General features: G+C 40.9%; 3 protein-coding genes across 6 annotated transcripts; 1 reads left to right on the forward strand and 2 right to left on the reverse strand.

Moving 5' to 3' along the window:
• Nucleotides 1-3,517: 3,517 nt before the first annotated feature.
• birc2 (baculoviral IAP repeat containing 2) lies at nucleotides 3,518-11,308 on the forward strand. Of its 4 annotated transcripts, none has more exons than XM_080867553.1 (13): nucleotides 3,518-3,602; nucleotides 4,966-5,773; nucleotides 5,853-6,133; nucleotides 7,149-7,451; nucleotides 7,620-7,908; nucleotides 8,646-8,745; nucleotides 8,892-8,970; nucleotides 9,067-9,115; nucleotides 9,510-9,752; nucleotides 9,863-9,961; nucleotides 10,338-10,493; nucleotides 10,600-10,641; nucleotides 10,772-11,308. In XM_080867553.1, the coding sequence occupies exons 2-13, from the start codon at nucleotides 5,680-5,682 to the stop codon at nucleotides 10,963-10,965; spliced, it is 1,929 nt and encodes a 642-aa protein (XP_080723679.1). In that variant the 5' UTR covers nucleotides 3,518-3,602; nucleotides 4,966-5,679; the 3' UTR covers nucleotides 10,966-11,308. The 4 variants fall into 4 exon arrangements, with proteins under 4 accessions (XP_080723679.1, XP_080723676.1, XP_080723677.1 ...); XM_080867550.1 differs by lacking the exon at nucleotides 3,518-3,602 and adding an exon at nucleotides 4,069-4,124; XM_080867551.1 differs by lacking the exon at nucleotides 3,518-3,602 and adding an exon at nucleotides 4,172-4,690.
• A 2,233-nt stretch (nucleotides 11,309-13,541) lies between these two features.
• rpl23a (ribosomal protein L23a) lies at nucleotides 13,542-16,060 on the reverse strand. The gene is made up of 5 exons (XM_080867720.1): nucleotides 15,965-16,060; nucleotides 14,839-15,019; nucleotides 14,416-14,592; nucleotides 13,798-13,867; nucleotides 13,542-13,606 (listed from the first exon to the last, which is right to left on the reverse strand). Exons 1-5 carry the CDS (start codon nucleotides 16,032-16,034, stop codon nucleotides 13,592-13,594), a joined length of 513 nt encoding a protein of 170 aa, XP_080723846.1. The 5' UTR covers nucleotides 16,035-16,060; the 3' UTR covers nucleotides 13,542-13,591.
• A 612-nt stretch (nucleotides 16,061-16,672) lies between these two features.
• Nucleotides 16,673-20,974, reverse strand: ddx52 (DEAD (Asp-Glu-Ala-Asp) box polypeptide 52). Its single transcript, XM_080867719.1, has 15 exons — nucleotides 20,817-20,974; nucleotides 20,335-20,581; nucleotides 20,060-20,193; nucleotides 19,724-19,909; nucleotides 19,482-19,625; nucleotides 19,217-19,328; nucleotides 19,065-19,137; nucleotides 18,736-18,939; nucleotides 18,554-18,644; nucleotides 18,290-18,412; nucleotides 18,046-18,196; nucleotides 17,887-17,962; nucleotides 17,530-17,601; nucleotides 17,117-17,413; nucleotides 16,673-16,827 (listed from the first exon to the last, which is right to left on the reverse strand). Exons 1-15 carry the CDS (start codon nucleotides 20,901-20,903, stop codon nucleotides 16,791-16,793), a joined length of 2,034 nt encoding a protein of 677 aa, XP_080723845.1. The 5' UTR covers nucleotides 20,904-20,974; the 3' UTR covers nucleotides 16,673-16,790.
• Between the last annotated feature and the right edge of the window lie 28 nt (nucleotides 20,975-21,002).

Raw genomic sequence — 21,002 nt, forward strand, 5'->3', positions numbered from 1 at the left:
GTTATTAACTCTCTGGGGTTGTATAAGCGGTTATAAATCATTTTGTAATGACATTATGAAAAAAGAGAAAAAACCCTCCTTTCTATTGGTGGAAAAATGTACCATGTCAACCAGTTTAACATGGTTGTTTAGGAAGAGGGGAGATTTTTGGGAGTGATGGCAGAGACGCATAGAGAGAGCAAGTTTCGAGATGTGACAGATTTGTGACGTTTAGCATGGAGTGTACAGTTAGTGTGTTGTGTTGTCTTGTGTAGTTAGTATATTCGTTGTTTCGTTTTGTGTGTCAGTAAGGCACTAATGAATGTCACAAAGGTAGATTGCAATGTAAACACTGTCCCCAGGTGGATGCTGGAGACAGTGTCTGCTGCTGCCTGCATGCCTGCTGCTGTCAGGCCTGCAGGTTTTAGGCCAGATGCATTTTTAGATAAATAATTGTATATACAGTGGGGCAAAAAAGTATTTAGTCAGCCACCGATTGTGCAAGTTCCCCCACCTAAAATGATGACAGAGGTCAGTAATTTGCACCAGAGGTACACTTCAACTGTGAGAGACAGAATGTGGAAAAAAAAAAAAAATCCATGAATCCACATGGTAGGATTTGTAAAGAATTTATTTGTAAATCAGGGTGGAAAATAAGTATTTGGTCACCTCAAACAAGGAAAATCTCTGGCTCTCACAGACCTGTAACGTCTTCTGTAAGAAGCTTTTCTGTCCCCCACTCGTTACCTGTATGAATGGCACCTGTTTGAACTCATCATCTGTATAAAAGACACCTGTCCACAGCCTCAAACAGTCAGACTCCAAACTCCGCCATGGCCAAGACCAAAGAGCTTTCGAAGGACACCAGGAAAAGTATTGTAGACCTGCACCAGACTGGGAAGAGTGAATCTACAATAGGCAAGCAGCTTGGTGTGAAAAAATCAACTGTGGGAGCAATCATCAGAAAATGGAAGACATACAAGACCACTGATAACCTCCCTCGATCTGGGGCTCCACGCAAGATCTCATCCCGTGGGGTCAAAATGATCATGAGAACGGTGAGCAAAGATCCCAGAACCACACGGGGGGACCTGGTGAATGACCTGCAGAGAGCTGGGACCAAAGTAACAAAGGTCACCATCAGTAACACACTACAACGGCAGGGAATCAAATCCCGCAGTGCCAGACGTGTTCCGCTGCTGAAGCCAGTGCATGTCCAGGCCCGTCTGAAGTTTGCCAGAGAGCACATGGATGATACAGCAGAGGATTGGGAGAATGTCATGTGGTCAGATGAAACCAAAGTAGAACTTTTTGGTATAAACTCAACTCGTCGTGTTTGGAGGAAGACGAATACTGCGTTGCATCCCAAGAACACCATACCTACTGTGAAGCATGGGGGTGGAAACATCATGCTATGGGGCTGTTTTTCTGCCAAGGGGACAGGACGACTGATCCGTGTTAAGGACAGAATGAATGGGGCCATGTATCGTGAGATTTTGAGCCAAAACCTCCTTCCATCAGTGAGAACTTTGAAGATGAAACGAGGCTGGGTCTTCCAACATGACAATGATCCAAAACACACCGCCCGGGCAACAAAGGAGTGGCTCCGTAAGAAGCATTTGAAAGTCCTGGAGTGGCCTAGCCAGTCTCCAGACCTCAACCCCATAGAAAATCTGTGGCGGGAGTTGAAAGTCCGTGTTGCTCGGCGACAGCCCCAAAACATCACTGCTCTCGAGAAGATCTGCATGGAGGAATGGGCCAAAATACCAGCTACTGTGTGTGCAAACCTGGTAAAGACTTATAGTAAACGTTTGACCTCTGTTATTGCCAACAAAGGTTATGTTACAAAGTATTGAGTTGTATTTTTCTTATTGACCAAATACTTATTTTCCACCCTAATTTACGAATAAATTCTTTACAAATCCTACCATGTGGATTCATGGATTTTTTTTTCACATTCTGTCTCTCACAGTTGAAGTGTACCTCTGGTGCAAATTACTGACCTCTGTCATCATTTTAGGTGGGGGAACTTGCACAATCGGTGGCTGACTAAATACTTTTTTGCCCCACTGTAACTTTGTTTACAAAATGTGTACATAGGTTTTCATAATTTATTATTTATTATTGCATTTCAAGTTATGAAAATAATTTGCTAACTATTACTAGGATTTGTTTTTTGTGTGATTTCAGATCAGTTGGGATAATACAGTATGTCAATGGAAAAATAACTGTAAATTCAGACATGTGAGATTGAGCTGAAAACAATGATACCAAGCAAGGCAAGGTAAAATAAATAAATAAATACATAAATAGAGAAAACAATTTGAAGATAAAAATACAAATGTAAAACCAAAAGTAGCCAAAAATCACCAATTATACCCTGGACCTCAGAAGGTTAACTCAAAAAAAATAAATCATCGGGTATAAATTGTTGTTCATGACTTGTGCAGGTTTCTGACATTTTGTGTAAAATTACACATGTAACAATCTGATTTTATTTTTTTTAACAAACAAAGTATGAAACTTAAGTTAGAATTGTTTTTTGACTTGTATTTGTAAATGAACCGCCCCATGTTGTGGAGCTTTCTGGATTTTACATTTATTGGGCTACATATTTATTTATTATACAGGCTATACGATACATATCACATGTGAATTTGGATTTTATGTCACTGAAATGTTTAATTATGTGGGCTACAGAAAATAATTACATTATGGACTATATTTACCACCCAATTTGATTTCCATGCCATCCTCATGCCACCCTAAGAACATTTCTCCAGGTCTGCCCTTGTGAAACATTGGAGTTGACAAAGGGTTTTGTTTCTTTCTTTCTTTTTTTAACCATAAAAGACACATTAATGGCAACTCATTCCACTTCATAACAACTGGCAACACAGATGCTATCAACCATTTAACCCACAGCCATGAGCATTGTGCATGCTCCTTTTGTGCTTACATGGGTGGGCACTCCAGCTTCTTCCTACAGCCTAAAGAGAGAGGTAGGTAGGTAGGTAGGTAGGTAGGTGTGTGTGTGTGTGTGTGTGTGTGTGTGTGTGTGTGTGTGTGTGTGTGTGTGTGTGTGTGTGTGTGTGTGTGTGTGTGTGTGTGTGTGTGTGTGAGATCGTGAGAGTGAGAGAGACAGAATATGTGTATGAAAGATTGCCTAACTGGCAACCTGTACAGGATGTTAAATACAATAAAAAAAAGATTAGAAAACATTTTTTTATGTATAAATACTTAAATGGTGATTTTAAGCTGCTTGATCACTCAGTTATTGAATCAACACCACTGTCAAGTGTACTTGCTTTGTCTCAGACAGCATTTGGGGCTGTCTCGATTCTCGGTACATTAATGTGTTAATTTCCCCCAAGGGGGGGGGGGGGGGGGGGGGGGATTTGCAGAACAGTGAAACCTTTATTCATACTGAAATTTTAAATTATTCAGAAAAACAAAGACTTTGCCGTTGAAGGGAAATTTGACGAAATTTTAAGAACTTCACGCTGTGACTTGTGGGGGCGTGGTGTGAAGGGAAAGCCCGAGCCACATGCATTCAGTCATTCACGGGTTTAAAATGATTCACTGCATCGAAACGACTGCCTTGTGTTCACCAAGCCCTCTATGTAAGTATCTCATTTAATGGAATTTTTAAAAATGATTTTTATTTTAATCTAATAATCCTAAAATGTGAAAAGATTTAAACTTGTGTCAGACTGTTGTTGGATTACGGAATCTCCTGTAAATGTAAGAACATTTCTATATTTTTAATTCATCCACGAAGTCTTACATAAAAAGGTGAGTAGTATTAATAAGCTAGCTCATGTAATGTGGCTCTTTTTGTGTTGTTTAATGTGAGCTGACACAAAAACTGATTACTGTAGGGTCTGTTAGTGTATCAGTGGATTTTTAGTGGATTTTATCAGTGAAATACGAGCGAGAACATTTTTGACACAAAACATGCCGTTTTTAGTTTGTTATCCATCCAACGTGGCGACCTTTGGGACCCCAAGCACGACTTTCGGATGTAGGGACTTACCTGTGGGATATCTTATCGATTCATTCATATTTTGGTTCGTTTTAACCGGAAGTAAACTCGTGGGGGCGTGACCAGAATTTTCGGGACTTTCCGAGCATATTGGAAAGCGGTGAGTTAGCACAACAGTGGAAAGGACATATCACGCCACGTTGCTAATAACGTACCGTCTGGCGTTTTGCGTCACGGACATCAGCTAGTTTTTATTTCCCTTCCTCAGTGTTGTGGCCCCGCGCGTTAACGAAGCGGAAAGTGACTGCAATTCATGTTAGCAGCCGTTAGCATTAGCAAGCTAACGCCCGTTGCAAAGCTTATAATCATATCTTTCTTTAGCTGCTTGCTAACCGTGCGTTTTGGTTCATACTTTGATTGTGCGAAAAAAAAAATGTAAATAAACCAAGTGCCCTCCTAACCTGACATGTTAATTGTTAGGACACATTAAATGGCTAAGACAGGAACTCTGTTGCGTAATTACAGACAGCTGGTGTGGAAAGTACCTGGCGGAAATACCGTACCTGCCACTGCAGTTTACAGCAAGTCTTATCCCTTTTCTCCAAGAATGAGAGCCCACGTTTGAATGCGGGCTCTCCTTGTCAATCTTCGCACTTTCAGTTTTGATTTATTAAGAAGTCAGTGTCAGGTGGGTTATAGGATCGCTCCAGCGATTTTCACATGAAGGTCAGTAGATCTGTCACAAGGTCTAGCTGCCATTTGTTGTGTAATGGTTTTGCTCCGAAACTGCTCTCGAAAGTGACAGGAATCGATCCTAATTTTATGTTTCAAATATATCACTTTGGAGACTTAAGCTTTAGCATCAAAACAGTTTGACATTTGTTTCTGTGACCTGCCGTGTAATTTTATATCAACTGAGCCTGCAAGATTTTCACTGCTGAAATGGCCATGAAACATAACTACAGCATGTCTTATGTATGTTTTTTTCTTGTCATTTACAGATTCTGCTGATATAAAGGAGGCACTCGTGTTACCCCTGGAGGATTAATTTTTTTTAGTGTTTTGTTTTTATTGAATTATGAACCCTTAAACACCCCCAAAAAGGGATGTCCAAGATGGGGGGAGGGGTTTGAGAGCAGGAATTCCTTGGTCTGTGTGTGTGTGTACATCTGCTAGAGGCAAATTTTTAACATGTTTTGTTTGTTCGCATAACCATATGCTATATGTTTGAGTTGGAGCGGTTTGGTGGCATGTCAGATAGGTGTTTCCTAAGCGTGCATAACGATCCTGGGTGATGTCATGTTTACGTGTGCATTTTACTCACCCTGTGTCATTACTGCAGAGGATGGATTTTGTTTGACGTTCATCTGCGTTAACTGTGGCTAAAAGAGAGATGCTGACATTTAGGCAGTTAAATGTTTAGGTTCAGGTGTACCTCTTTGCTAGGCATAGGTAATATGCATGCAAGTAAAGATTGCATCATGGTTGTGGTGAAACTAAGATTTTTTTTTTTTTTTTTGCACAAGAGCTCTTAAGCTTTAATTATCTTGATCTCGCTAAGAGCTCCCTCTTTTGCATCCTTATCCATTCGTCTGCTTACCTCTTCGGCATTACTGAGTGTGTTTGTGTGAGAGAGCAAGACCTTGGGTTTTCTCAAACCCCTCTCCCTCAGAGGGACATCTCTTTTTCCTTATCTACTGCACTAAATTCCCAAAATGGAAACTCTTCTTCAGCTTAAAAACAATCAGTTTTTAATGGGTCTGTTTCGCAATGGGCCTCCACCTGAACTGCAATATGATAACTCCTCAGGTATATATGTACATTTTTTTCTTTTGAATTTATTTGTATCTTACCTTTGAAACTCAAACAATTTGTTTTTAATCTCTAGAGCTCTTCCGCATCTCAACCTTTGCTCGATTCCCAACATCTGCGGTCACCGAACGAAGTCTGGCGAGAGCAGGTTGGTTCTACACCGGCGTGGGTGACCGCGTGCAGTGTTTCAGATGTAACGTGACAGCTGAGGGCTGGCAGCCCGGCGACTGTCCAACAGAGAAACACAGACAGCTCTCTCCTTCCTGCTCCTTCATCCAGAGCCTCCCATCTACAGCCAACCTCCTCTCCTCTTCTCATTCCGCCTTCTCCCCTCTCCGCATTGTCCCAGCGATACCAGTAAGATCATCAATGCATGCTTCTTCAAATAAGAGTTATTACCACTCAAATTTTGGAGTCACTTAGAAATGGCTTTTTTCAAACCTGTGGTCTAGAGCAGGGGTAGGGAACTTGAGAGCTGGTGGCCAGCAGGTTTTACATGTGTCCTTGATCCAACACAGCTGATTTAAATGGCTAAATTAGCTCCTCAACATGTCTTGAAGTTCTCCAGAGGCCTGGTAATGAATTAATCATTTGATTCAGGTGTGGTAGATCTAAAACCTGCAGGACACCGGCTCTCGAGGACTAACGTTTCATACCCCTGGTCTAGAGGATCATCCTTTGTGGATTTGATCAGTCTAAAAGTTTTCTATAAAAATATAAATTATAGTAAAGAACTTGCCAGAATATTCTTGAGTCAAGAAATTAGTTATTCCATCAAGTAATTTCCAAAAACATTGAGAACTTTAACACAACTCTGTGTACTGCTACTTTCACAAACGAGCTCAGTCAGCCTTTTAGCGGTATCATTTAATGAGACTCCAATGTGGGTGGTACACCATCTTCCACATTTTCCTATTCTAATTAGAGGTAGTTTTTGGTTTTCAGTTGGTGGTAGTGGTACGCATTATTAGAACAAGAACCTTTGAGGAAGTGGGAATTTTGAGGCTCAGCTGGGCAAATTTATTGTTCTATTATCAGAACAGTTCTCAGCTGTGCTAGTATAATTGACAAAGGGTTTTTCTAATAATCAGTCACCTTTTTAACATGATGACTCACAGGCACCACAATGCCTTGTTCAAAGATGGATAGATTAGATTAAATTAATCATTTACAAGTGTTATAATCCCTTTGATGTTAGATTAAAGTAACCAGCTTTTTTTTTATTTTTAAAGTTTTTCTTATTGATATGTTACATTTCTCTCAATTTCTTTTAAACAGTTATTCTTAATAGTTCTTCACAGTAAGATTAATAGATTAGTGCCCAGAGGCACTGAGCTGTCTAAGTTTTTTTTATTTTATTTTTTTTATCTAGCTTTCTGGTCCCGGCCCAGCTGCTGCTAACACAGCAGTAAGCCAAGGTGAAGAGCCTGTTGGCTACCTGAATATGGCCTTCTCTGCTCCTCCGCCCTCCAGCCCACTGAGCTCGCGAGGTGTTGAGGACATGTCCCACCAGAGACCAACATGCCACAACCCAACCATGCGCAGAGAGCAAGACCGCCTGGACACCTTCCATTCCTGGACACTCTCAATCATCATGCCTGCTGAACTCGCCAAAGCTGGCTTCTATTACCTAGGGCAGGGCGATCGAGTGGCCTGCTTCAGTTGTGGAGGACAGGTGTGTGTGTGTGTTGTTGTTGTTTGTACTGGGTTTATTCTGCTTAAAGCCCTTTGTTAAAACAGTTATTTTACAATATAAAAATATGAGGCAGTATTATAAAGATGGGCAACATCATTCAGACACCAAACTGATGAAGTTTGGTTTTGTCTTTCTTCCCCTTTGCAGCTAAGTAACTGGGAGCCAGGGGACAGAGCATTATCTGAACACCAGAGGCATTATCCAAACTGTCGCTTTGTCCGAGGTGACAGGGCTGACAACGTGTCGCTAGCTGGTGCAGCAGCAACTGCATCCTTAGCTGCGAATTCCCAGATGTCTTCAGGAGCCACAGTCCTCACCAATGTGTCCAACCCTGCCATGCAGCAGAGTGAGGAGAGGCTGCTCACTTTTGTTAACTGGCCATCACGTATCCCCGTCCGCCCAGAGCAGCTGGCTAAAGCTGGCTTCTACTACGTAGGTATGGATGCTGTCAAAGAGGCACACCTGTTCAGTGACCTTGACTGATTTACCTTCATTAATTGACGTGTGGAACTTTTTATTGGGAGGTTATGCTACTCATTGGCTGCTGTCTGTAAATAAGGTGCTGTATTCTTCTAAAGTGGCCAAAAAGGCAGTTAATGCTAGTTTCAATATAAAAAATTAATATGGTTGAAAAACCATATTAATTTGTATGTTTTTAGTGCCAAAGTCAGACCCTTGCACGTGTAAATCACAGATGAAAAAGTTTCGTTTGACTTTGGTCATTATAAGAAATGCTTACTAGGTGATAATGTTCCTGGAAATTTACTCAGAATCTTTCCCTTACATGAAGTGGTTGTAATGCCAGTAACTTCGGAGGGTTTTCCTGCTGTTTTTGAGGGAGTTCCACAGAAGAGTTTTTCTTATAGAGTTTCTCTGATTTCACTGGAAAGTCCTCAAATAAAATATATCAAGGGGGACACCTGGTTATAAACTCAAGTGTCATAACGAAACTAAAGCATCTAAATGTGATGAGATCAGTGCTTTCGAGCTGAAAGCAAAATGAAAGAAGTGAAAAGAGTGTGTGTGTGTGTGTGTGTGTGTGTGTGTGTGTGTGTGTGTGTGTGTGTGTGTGTGTGTGTGTGTGTGTGTGTGTGTGTGTGTGTGTGTCTTCCCCCCTTTCTTAAATTTGCCCAAAGCTTCTTACTGAAAGCTCTTTGTTTGCCCCTCCTGAAGGTCGTAATGATGACGTCAAGTGTTTCTGTTGCGATGGAGGCCTGCGATGCTGGGAGTCTGGAGATGATCCATGGGTGGAACATGCTAAGTGGTTTCCTCGGTAAATACTGCTGTTGTAAAGTCGATTTGTCGTCAGTTTTATCCAGAACACAGTGTGCTGTAGAAAAGCGCTGCTTAGGCAAATGGTGTGCGTACCTGCGGTGGTTCATGAATGTTTGTATTCTTGTACCTCTTTTTTAACTGCAGGTGTGAATATTTGCTCCAGGAGAAAGGACAAGACTTTGTTCACCAGATCCAAGCTCGATTTCCTCGGCTTTTTGAGCAAGTTAGTAAAGACAAACACATCTGAGATTTAGTTCAAACATGTGGTTTGGAATGAGTCATTAAAAAAATGCTGTTTTCTCCCTTTTTTCCACAATAGCTTTTAACAAATGGAGACAATAACTCCAGAGAGTTTGTGGATCCACCAGGTGAGTTTGGAAAATGAAATTCTTTACATTTTTGAAAGGTTTGTTAAAATCTCCCCAAAAAGAATATTTAAGAAAAGAATAAACTTTATTGTCCCACATAGGATCTTTAACCAGCAAAATAAGACAAGATAAAAATGAATTCTACCATAATATACTTGCAGCAAACATTCGAGTGCACAACAATGTGATTCCGGACCTTTTAAACTGAGCAGAGTCCTTATTTAAAAGTGAAATAGATGTTGGGAGGACTGAGAGCAGAGAAACGATATAGGATTGTTAACAATTTTATGAGTCTGATGAATAAAAATGTTCTCATATTCTGATCGGAGAGACTGGTGCTCTTTGTTTTCTGTTAAAACTGAAATCCATAAATGTCTGCTTTCTCTTCACTCAGTGGTTCACCTCGGTCCTGGAGAGGAGCGGTCTGAGGATGCCGTCATGATGAACACCCCCGTGATAAAGTCTGCTTTAGAGATGGGCTTTGAGCGAAGTCTAGTCAAGCAAACGGTCCAGAGCAAAATCCTGACCAGTGGAGAGAACTACAGGACAGTCCAGGAGCTGGTCTCAGACCTGCTGAGTGCAGAAGATCAGAAAAGAGAAGAGGAGCGAGAGATGCTGGCAGAGGCGATGGCATCAGGTGGAGTTGACATTGATACTGTTCTCACTCCCTTAATTTATGGAAATGTAAAATCAAATCGGTTTAGGTGTTCCGTTGCAGTGAAATGATAATCTTTCCTTTCCTTTCAGATGGCTTCACCTTTGTGAAGAGACACCAGGCAGCTTTGATCCAACGACTAAAGAGTGTAGAGCCACTGTTTGAGCATTTAAGAGATCAGAATGTGTTGAGTATGTACATTTTTCAGCCCTCATATCTCAACAAACACAATTTTTGTCTGAATTCACATCCGTTCTTGGTTAAATAACAAATGAAAATCGGAAACATAATTTTGTCAGCAAAACCCTAATCATAGAGCCAGGGTTACATTTTTGTGATTTAAAAACATGGAGACGAAAGACCTGCACCTGGTGCCGATGCACAAACCTAGAGTGTTTGGTGTCAGGGGCAAATACTGTTAAATCAGATGGTGGATTTCTGGGTAGCCTCTGTTCTCAGTTTTAAATAAAGGTACAACATAACTTGAGGTGCAACAGTGTAATATTTTGTTGCATCTTTTATTTCAGCTGCTTAAAGTGTTTCACGTGTGCCCTTCTTTACCTGCAGGTGCTGAGGAGTATAGCGGTCTTCTGGCTCAGACATCTGCTCAGCAGCAGACTGCCAGGTTGATAGAGCTCATCCTCACAAAGGGAAATGCGGCAGCTGAGGTCTTCCGCAACTGGATTCAGAAAAATGACGTCCACCTGCTCAGAGATCTCATGGGTATGTGTGTAAGCAGTTCAAATACAGACGGGTTTGCACTGGAAACCATGACGGTGATCAAACTGTAGCTCAGTGGTTAATTGCGTGCTGTCTTTTCTGCTTGTAGCTCAGTCGAACGAAGCTGCATCGCCAAGCCAGGATCTTTCAGGTATGTAGCCTGAAGCAGAGCTCACTGTCCTGTTAAATTGTTTTGTGTTCAACTCACTTTACTGTTTAATTACCATCTCTTCATTTACCTAATTTTTTTTTCTTTTTTAAAAATCTCCTTTGTATTACAGACCTCCCAATGGAGGAGCAGCTGCGGCGCCTACAGGAGGAGCGTACATGCAAGGTGTGTATGGATAAAGAGGTCAACATCGTCTTCATCCCCTGTGGACACCTGGTGGTGTGTAAAGAGTGTGCGCCATCACTGCGAAAGTGCCCGATCTGCAGAGGCCTTGTTAAAGGCACAGTTCGAACCTTTCTCTCATAAGCAGGAGATCTGCTGTCACAGTTTTATCATGTAAATCTAATTAATAGGCTACAGTTTATATTTATTGGAAAGGGTGGCAGGGTAATTGCGCACTTTTTTTTTTTTTCTTTTTCTTTTTCCAACTTGTATGACTCACAAGTTTGTAGATTTATCTACATAACGAGATGAAGCTCGCAGACTAACCGTATCTGAAAGTGATGTAGAGTTGTAATGCTCATGCTTTTACTTATACTTTACCCTAAACTTAACAAGTCAGAAAATAGATGAAAACACAATGTTCAGTGCAATCTGTCTACAAATGACATGCTTGAATTTTAATAAAACAATCACTTTCAGAGTTGCATCTGTTATTGTGGTCTTTTCATTCATGCAGATGTGTTTGCTACTGAGATAAAAAGGCACCTTTCTTTTAAATCATGGATTCTATCAAGCCCGATGATGATAGCTGTTAAACAACGATCATGACTGTAGTGGCATTGCTTTCACTGCTGTTGATATATTAATTGTCCTAGTTTGTCAAACATTAACCTGCATGTGCCAAAGAAAGTGTCAGTGCAAGCTGAGTGCCATATGTTCACTCTTTAAATTAAGCCACAAAGAGAAACTGCATCAGATGATTACAGGGGAGTCATGTACAGTAGGTTGATGCTTTCAATACAGAAGTAAAGAAAGTACTGTGATTGTCTGGTGACAGGAACAATTACAGAGGGCATAGATCAAAATGTCCTCAGTCTCTTCAGCAGCATGACAAAACAATAACAAATAATGCAACAAATCAAATAATTGATTAAAAACTAAATACTGTCAAATTCATGGCTAAAGAAAGTGTAATTGTTCAAATAGCATATTGTCCTGTTTAGACATAGAAAGAAATTGTCACCATGATGTGTTTTTTCAAGTGTAACATTTCTGTATAGACCAGACACAGACTGATTCCCAGAGTGAGTCTGCAGCACTTTGGCTCTGCACACATGCTTCTGGGATTCATGGCGTTCACTGAGCGTGCTGCTCATGGTGAAGTTCACACTCCCAAGAATCCTGTCATCTGTAGTCAAATTTATTATTTAAAAACAAGCACAGCTGTGACAGCAAGGTATAAATGATGAACCATTCAGCTAGCTACAATTAAAGATTTTCTACATAGTGTACATAACACTATGTACACTATATATGCGATGTTTGGGTTACAGGAAGCATTGTGGGGGTGTGTACAAGGGCATCGTAATAAAATATAATAAATAATTAAGGGTGGAAGGGCTATGGTCGTTGAATGATGGAAATTGCACATCTGCCAAAATATTGCACGGAAACAAAAAGAAACACACACAAAACAACATAATAAATAGCAAGTAGCAGCAACAGAATGATTGTAAAAAAAACCTCTTAATTTGCATTTATGGTTCTGAGAGCCCATGGGTAAAAGTTGTACTTGAGTCTGTTGGTTTTGCACCTAATGAATCGGAACCTTTTTCCAGAGGGCAGGATGTTGAAGAGGTGGTGGTTAGGATGGAGGTGGTCTTTTATAATTGCCCAGGCTCTGGAGAGACATCTAGAGCCAACAATGGAGTCCAGGGTGGAGAGTGGACAGCCGATCATCTTCTCTGCAGTTCTGATGACCCTCTTTATTCTCTTTTTATCGGCTGTTGTACAAGCAGTGTACCACACGGGGATAGTGTGCACCAGCACACTTTCGATTGTGGCTCAATAGAAATACCGTATTAGGTCAGTCTGCAGCCTTTCAAATCTCAGAACCCTCAGGAAATGGGAAGCGCTGTTGGGCTTTCTTCACCAGGGCTGATGTGTTTGTGGTCCTCAAATATGTGGGTACCAAGGAACTTAAAGGAGGATACCCTCTCCATGCAGTCACCCTTTATGGATAGAGGAGGGAGATTGGCTTTTGGGATGCAGTCGCTGGTGCAGATGGTGTATAGGAGAGGACTCGGCACACATCCCTGTGGTGAGCCATTGCTGAGTGAAAGGGTGGTTGACTGATTGTGATACTTCTGTGTGTACCGCCACAATGTGCAACAATGCCTTGTCACACTCTTTTGCTGTGGAGTGAACCAGGAATGGGTGAGCACTGCTAATATTATGTATAACTGACAAATATTTAAACTGAAAATAGAGCAAACAGATGTTTAAATCACAAATTTCCCCTCTTCTTACTGTTCTTTTGTGCTCCAAAAATATCATTAACATGTATAAACTTTTATAAAATGCGTAAATACAGTCAGTAATCTCAAACTCGCTATCAGGAGAGCTTAAACTAATAAATTTAGCAGGTTCTCATCGTCATCAAAGCAGATTTGTACTAAAAAAACTAAAATTAGAAACTGCTATCAAATGTAAGTGTCGGCATAAAAAAGGGATCACAGCCAATCGCTCACAGGTTGATAATTAAATGTAAGTGCTTAGATAAGCACTGATTATTTCCTATGCTGGAGAAAAGTGCATGCATTTCACTTTCAGGATGGAGCAGTATTTCCACAGCTTAACTGAATCATAATTACAATAACTCAAGTGTTTGTCAAAGGTGTAAATTACACTCCAAAAAACACACAAGATGACTGAAGAGCTTGTTTATACAAATATTTATTTTTATTCCACAAGTCTCTTCGACTGCTGTTTAGATGATGCCAATCTGCAAATAAAATAAAAAAGGATATTAATTACACAATGTTCATCAACAGAGTCGTCACATCTGTATCTGCACTGTTTTGCATCAGTGGTTCCTTTGAATGCATCACAGACATTCAGAGCAAATATAAAGTTTACATCACATGCACATGACTGATATGGCTTCAGAAAGTCAACAGCGGAATAAAGGCTCACCTTGTTTGCAACATCCAACGCATCGTAATCAGGTGCGAGACGGACGTACGCCTTCTTCTCACCATCAGGCCTGCACATAAAGGCATGTTTATTCACTACTGCTCACTACAAACATGTTTAGAATGTTTTTTGTTTTTAGATTGGTGCATCAGAAGTTTAAAAAACTGGAATCATGCTTTTTCATACTTTGATCGCTATTACCATCATGTGCACCAAATTGGCTGTTATTGGCTGTCAGATGTGGCAAATTCAAATTCATTACTGGGACATAGATGGACAGATATCAGGCAAATCATTTACCAGAAGGCTAAAACAAATTATACACACACACACACACACACACACACACACATTTCAATGCTATACAAAATTAATGGGTAAAAAAGGGTCCCATGACCCCCTCCACAATAACATCGGTTGGAAATCTTCCTGTAATATCCTGATGTGTTGGTTTGTCTTGTTTTCAGCACATCCACTTAAATGTCATATTTATCCAGATACTTGCACAGCGTATGATGAGTATATATGAAGTCAATGCTTCCTTCATGGGAAAGTGTAAAGGACTGAAAAGGTCTGTATGAAGTTGGCTTTCGGCTCAGCCTGTGTGAGGATTTCTACCTGATGAGTGTGTTGACTTTGGCGACGTCAATGTCGTACAGCTTCTTGACAGCGTGCTTGATCTGATGTTTGTTGGCCTTGACATCCACAATGAACACAAGTGTGTTGTTATCTTCAATTTTCTTCATAGCAGACTCTGTTGTCAAGGGGAACTTGATGATGGCATAGTGATCCAACCTATAAAATAAAATGCATAAGTTCTTTGGTCAGAGGTCCTCACTTAATTTCAAAGTCTCTACAATATAATTAAAGGTTAACTGCTTATTAACTATTGCTCACTACAAACATGTTATAAAAAATTTAAGATTGGTGCATCAGAAGTTTAAAAAAACTGGAATCATGCTTTTTCATGCTTTGATCGCTATTACCATCATGTGCACCAAGGTCCATGTTTGTGACCTGCGTGAACTGTTTGTAACTCACTTGTTCCTGCGAGGAGCACTCTTGCGGGGATATTTGGGCTGTCTGCGGAGACGGAGGGTTTTAGGGCGACGGAAGGTGGGAGAAGTCCTGACTTTCTTCTTCCTGTGGCTGTGTACGCCTTTCAGCACAGCCTTCTTGGCCTTCAGAGCCTTTGACTTGGCCTCAGTCTTGGCAGGGACAGCTATGATTGGGAGAAAAGAAAGTTACCACTATTAGACAGTGGTTCATTATTCTAGGCTTTGTCAATATGGCAAAGAACACTTTGGAAAATATCACAGCACTGTCAAGTCAACCTGTGGCCCACATACCACATACAATGTACACAGCAGGTCATCTACTGAATACTGTAATGATTTGTAGCTGATCCAGTGAAAGCCACATTTACACTGACACAAATACTAAAATAAGCATTATATACAAATGAAGCTGAATGGATCTGCCTCACAGCTATTTCAAAGTTAGACAGTACTTGCATTGAATCATGATCTTAAGATACATGTGCTTAAAAGACATGGGAGTTTACTTCTTACTGCTCAGTATGCACACAACCATATCTGCCGTCCACACAGTATTAACACCCAGAAGGCAGATTACTAGCACACCAACACGCTCTCAGGGTTTTTTACGTTACAGGAAGTATCGCTGACTACAACAGCTAAAACTTCAACAGTCAAATTTTCAATAACATCAAAGAAATTTAGAGATGCTCTCACGCGCTGCTAATGCAACGTTTTAAAGCCTGCTCAGGCCATTGCTAACATGAGCTAAAACACCTAATCCGCAGACATATCTGAGTTAATGAAGCCATAATGAGATGAACTAGCTAAGCCGTGTCCATAAGAGACAACTTAACAAGAAAACATTAGATAAATGTAACTGTAAACACATGCGATTTCATCAACAGCGGCTTGATTTAGCTTAGCTTAGCCAGCATCACGTTACAGTCTACATGCCGGACCCACACTCTTGAGATATCCACATATTTACAGCTCTGACAGCAATAACTTGAGCTCAAACAAAACAATTTCACTATATTCTTTTATACCGTACACATACGGTATAAATAGAGGCACCAAGTCAACTAAAATATACGATTTATTCATTCAAAACTGGTAGATTCACGAACCTTCCTTCTTCACCTTCGGTGCCATGTTGAGAAAGGAAGACTGAACGGGGTTTCCTGCGGTATATTGCATGGGCGAGATCTCATAGCAAATGTATCGCGATAGTTCGGAAATTTGCTTTTTTGCTATCACATTGATGAAAAGTTGCTCCGAAAATACTTTGTTTGCATGACTCTCAAATTTATTACAATAATCTTTTCTTTCTTTATATAAATTCATGAAAAAATAATTATGTAATTAGATAAACATATCTCCCCTCTCTTTAAGCACCAGACTGTTGTTACAGTGCTGTATGTGTAATTATTGAAGGAAAATAGGTTTCAGTTAGGTTTCAACAGTTTGGACTGGCAAGAAATATATTTCAAATTTTATATATAAAGACATTTATATTTATAAAGAAATTTCGCCTGATTTAATAACAGTTATTATATCTGTGTGTATGAATACCCATTTTTTTTTAAGTTACCCTTAAAGTATTAATCGAACACTAAAAAAAAGTCTGGTGAAGGGTTGAACAGAAATGGTACATTTTAGGGCACCGTCTGTTATAGCTGGCCCTCAAGAGTACAATAACTTACAGTTTATAGTTTATTTCTAATCAAAAATACCCAGTTGCTATTTAATGTACTTGCACAGTCATCATCTTTATTAACAAATATACAAAATTCTGTTCAGTCAGGTGAACAAATGTAATAAAATGCCAAAAAAAGTTTATACACATATAAAAGTTTATTTTATACTCTCATATTACAAAGCAGAAATGTAAAGGTTGGCAATAAATCAGACTGCAAATGCATCTTCTCATCAGTCCATCTGCATCGCACTCCTCTAGTCTGCCTTCAGCTTAGTTTTCTTCCCCTTTTTCCTGTTGAAGAAGAAAGAATGAATATTAGAAATATTTTTATTCAAGTGGGTTCAATTTCTGGCTCCATACAGGCCTCTGTGATATATTTGACAATAATGTTTCCTACTTTCAACTTTTCACAGATTTTCACTTTAATGGTATGCTAAGGAAATTGGTTTATGTTGTGTACAGAGTCATTTATCATACATGTATGGGTTTTGTTTTTGTTTTTTTTACATAACAGAGTTTGATAAGATTGCAGTTTGTAGTTTATTGGACTGGATAAATGTGCATGAAAGTCCTTCCCCACCTTTGTAACTTGGTTCCTGAAGTCTCTGTTGTTGTTTTCTGAGACACTTTCTTGTGTTTTTCTTTTCCTTCTTTCTGTGTTTTATTTCCTTTCTTCAGCCCCTGTCCTTTTGTCTTCTTTTCCTCTTTCTCCTGGTGTGATGTTGTTTGAGCTCCGTTTTCTCCTTTCTGCTCTCCTCTCGCTGCTCGCTTGTTTCCTTTTTTCTGATCTTTGCCTTTGGTCTTCATTAAGAAGCGAGGAGTTGTGCAAATGGTGCTTCTCTTGGGAGGTTTCTTCTCAAGTCTCCGCTTTACTTTGCTAAACAAAAAGATAACGACCAGACCGCTCTTACCAAAACTCAACAGGGAGCAATTAAGCATTAAATCAAAGGAAACATTTCTGTAAATGTGCAGGCAATCATGGAGCTTTCTTACCTGTGTATTTTCTTGAAACCAACCATGTAGTCTGGTACAGGACAGCCCGCTTGTTTTATAACATTAGCAATGCTGTTAAAGAGAAGCATAGGGGAAAAAAAGGAAAAACTACAGGCTCAGTATTTAAATTCAAGGTGCTTTAAAAATAAATTAATGGCAAGAAGTGACCTAAACTTGCAATCATTGTGCTGCAGTGAAATTATTTTATTAAAAAAAAGCAACACCAACGATAGAGACCAAGAACCAAATAGGATGGTCCATGGAAAATCCAGAAAATCCTTTTAAATTGTGTGTTAACAGCTGGATATGGGTTTGAATGAAGAAAAAAAAAACTAACTCAGTTTGCTCTTTTCCTACCTGCGCAACAGAGGTTTGTCATTCTCTGTGAAGAAGGTGACGGCCTTCCCCTGATGTCCAGCTCTCCCAGTACGACCTGACAGACACAGAGTGTGATACGCGTCAAAGACAAAGTGGAAACATCAGGCTGATTATTTGTGGATCACTGTCCAAACCAACCAATGCGATGGATGTACTCCACAGCGCTGGTAGGGAAGTCGTAGTTGAGTACGAGGTTTACGCCTTTGAAGTCGATTCCTCTGGCGAGCAGAGCGGTGCAGATCAACACCCAAATCTTCCCGGAGCGGAAACTGTTCACCACGTTGTCTCTCTGACACATAGGAGCAAACGATGAGGACGAGAGCACTCAATAAATAAACTGAAATGGAAATAAATGACAGGAGTGGTAGGTGTGTTGATGTACCTGCTGCTGTGTGCGGTCTGCGTGGATTACATCCACGTTGATGCCTTCATACACCAGCTCATGGAAAAGCTCCCGTGCCCTTTCTATAGTCTGAACAAACACCAGTATGGGCGGCAGGAAGCCCTGAAACACAGAAAAGAGGACTCTTTTATTTTATCTTAGCTTGTAAGATAAAATAATCAGAAATTAGAAATGATTTAAACGGGTGTTTATGCAATAACCACTAATAAATCTGTTCTATTTGAAATCAAGTAAGCTCCTTACTTTTTTGATGATATCCCTCATTGCCACAAGCTTGCCATTCTCTGTCCCGACAAACAGCAGCTGCTGATCTACTGTATCCACAGCTGTATTTCTAAAAAAGATGAAACACCCATGTTTCTATTGTGACAAAAAAAGAAGGCATGAATTTGCTGCAGTAAGCAGTTCTTCAGCTAGAGCCGTACCTGTGCCCGATGTTTACAGAAACCAGGTTGTCGAGGTTCAGGCGGCACCACTGTTCTACATCTGCCGTGCAAGTGGCGCTGAAGAAAGCCCTGCGCACCTTTGGACCGGAGCAGGCCAGAAAAATGGTGGCCAGCTGCTCTCTGAAGCCCGTCTTGCCGTCTTCAAACAGCTTATCGGACTCATCGACAATCAGCCACTCCACACTGAAAAGCAACACCCAGAACATCATCGATCTGTCTTCTTTTTTATTTTTTTTTAAGTAATAAAGAGACAAATAGAGTGGGTACGACACACAAAAACCATCAGATTTGAGCAGATCAAATGTCACCTGCTGAGATCGACAGCTGGAGGATCCTGCTTGAGAAGGAAGATGAGTCTGTTTGGAGTACTGACGAGTATATCTGCACACAGAAACGTCAGGAGTTAAAAGCCAGTGAGATTTACTTATTTTTCTTCCCCTATGAACCAACGATCTCTTACCGTATTTTTTGTTTGACTGTGGTCCGTATTTCTTAGCCGCTAGTGACGCTTTGTCTATGATGTGAACTCTAAACCCGACTCCCTCTGACAGACGGAGCAGCTCTCTGTAGGTCTGAACACAATTCAACAACAATGACCAAATACTGCTGAAAACACAGGAAGTCAGTCACTTATCATCCTTTATCTATCACCAGCTGCTGTTGTTCACATCAGGAAAGGCCTCCTTACTTTTTAAACAGATCACTTTCTAATTTATGGTGCATACCTGGCTGGCCAGCTCTCTGGTTGGGGAGATGATCACACCTCTGAAGCCCTGATTGGCTGGCTGCTGCAGCTGAGCGAGCAGTGGGAGGCAGAAAGCCAAAGTCTTCCCAGATCCCGTGGGAGCGCAGGCCAGCAGCTCCCGACCCTGACAGACAAACCAAACCAAGAGTGAAACCCTCAGAAAAATCACCGTCTGTGCACTAATCCCAAATCAAAGAAATGAGGACGAGCGTGCGTGCTTACATGCATCATGAGGGGCATCGCCTGCATCTGTATCGGCGTTGGGGAACTGAGCCCGGCGTCTCTGAGGTTCTGAAGGACACGCGGGTTGAGGCAATACTCGGACAGCAGCTCCTCGAATGTGCACACAGGGTCAGGTATGTCACAGCCGTGCACATTTATGCGGTTTTGGGCGCGAATACGATTGACCTAGAATGAAAGAGAAATACCTTTTTCGATGGCGGATAGGGGGACAGCAGTAGTTCTGCACAGCATTTCACCACTAAGAAGAAGTTTTAAAATGTATCAGAATCTCTTTATTTTACTTCTTTGTGCTATAAAATGTAGCCCAGTAAGGACCTTTTCCTGATGAAGATGCTTCAGCCTCTTCAACGAAGATTTCTCCTTCCCGTCACTCGGCAGGTTTTGGATCTTTCTGTCCAAAGAAGAGGTCCAGGTGATTCCCTGCGTCTCTTTCAGCAGTTCACCGCCAGCTTCAGCCAGACAGAAGACATCAAACAGGAGTGAACAGCTAGATCATGTTCATTCTAAACGTCACTCGAAATTTTTGTAATAACAAGGTTTCCATAGTGAACACTTTAAAACTGCAACCTTTACTACTACAACTTCTTTACCTTTCACCTCCGCTTGGTTGCTTTTGGTCTTTTTCTTCTTCTTTTTGGTCCTCACTTCTCTCTCCACCTCTTTGCGCTTTCTTTTGCCTCCTATGTCGGAATCTCCGTCTTCACTTCCCTCATATTCTTCCCTGCCCTCCTCTTCCTCCTGTGCCTGGGTCCAGCTCTGGGCTCCATTGGCAGTGGCAAAATAATCAATCGCAGAGAGAGGATCGGGAGAAGCTTCTTCTGAGTGACTCCTCACGGGCTACAAAATAAAACGATACACAAGCGTGTGTGTACATGTATGTGTGAGTGTTACGGTTGTACAATTCTTCAAATACATGTATTAAGCACAACAACTTGCCTAAAACGTTATACTCCTACACAAGCAGGACAGCAAAACTCGAGGTTAGCTAAAATGCATTAAACCATAGCGATTCGTTAACAGCAGCATGAACTGTTTTCATCCAGTACGTCATCAGCTACACTATAAAGCTTACCTTAAACCGAGCGGCGTCCTGACCAAACCTCTTCAGGTCAAATCTAGCCCCAACTCCGAGTTTCCGAAACAACTCGAACGCGTCCATTTCTACAACAGCGTGGTGTGCCCCGATCAGGCATCACTAATCAACATCCGGATCATCCACCTCTCGCGCCCCCTATTGGGGGCTGTGAGTGTTACAGCG

This window comes from Rhamphochromis sp. 'chilingali', assembly GCF_963969265.1.
Source record: "Rhamphochromis sp. 'chilingali' genome assembly, chromosome: 19".
Lineage (NCBI taxonomy): Eukaryota > Metazoa > Chordata > Actinopteri > Cichliformes > Cichlidae > Rhamphochromis > Rhamphochromis sp. 'chilingali'.

Coding starts and splice junctions, on each gene's coding strand:
- birc2 (XM_080867553.1), top strand. CDS start 5,680: ATGGAAACTCTTCTTCAGCTTAAAAACAATCAGTTTTTAATGGGTCTG. Junction 10,494..10,599: donor CCTGCTCAGAGATCTCATGG/GTATGTGTGTAA, acceptor TTCTGCTTGTAG/CTCAGTCGAACGAAGCTGCA. Junction 10,642..10,771: donor GCCAAGCCAGGATCTTTCAG/GTATGTAGCCTG, acceptor TTTGTATTACAG/ACCTCCCAATGGAGGAGCAG.
- rpl23a (XM_080867720.1), bottom strand. CDS start 16,034: ATGCAATATACCGCAGGAAACCCCGTTCAGTCTTCCTTTCTCAACATG. Junction 15,020..15,964: donor ACCGAAGGTGAAGAAGGAAG/GTTCGTGAATCT, acceptor TCCCAATCATAG/CTGTCCCTGCCAAGACTGAG. Junction 13,868..14,415: donor AAAGTCAACACACTCATCAG/GTAGAAATCCTC, acceptor CTTTATGTGCAG/GCCTGATGGTGAGAAGAAGG.
- ddx52 (XM_080867719.1), bottom strand. CDS start 20,903: ATGGACGCGTTCGAGTTGTTTCGGAAACTCGGAGTTGGGGCTAGATTT. Junction 19,138..19,216: donor ACAGTCAAACAAAAAATACG/GTAAGAGATCGT, acceptor TTCTGTGTGCAG/ATATACTCGTCAGTACTCCA. Junction 18,197..18,289: donor CAGACCGCACACAGCAGCAG/GTACATCAACAC, acceptor CCTATGTGTCAG/AGAGACAACGTGGTGAACAG.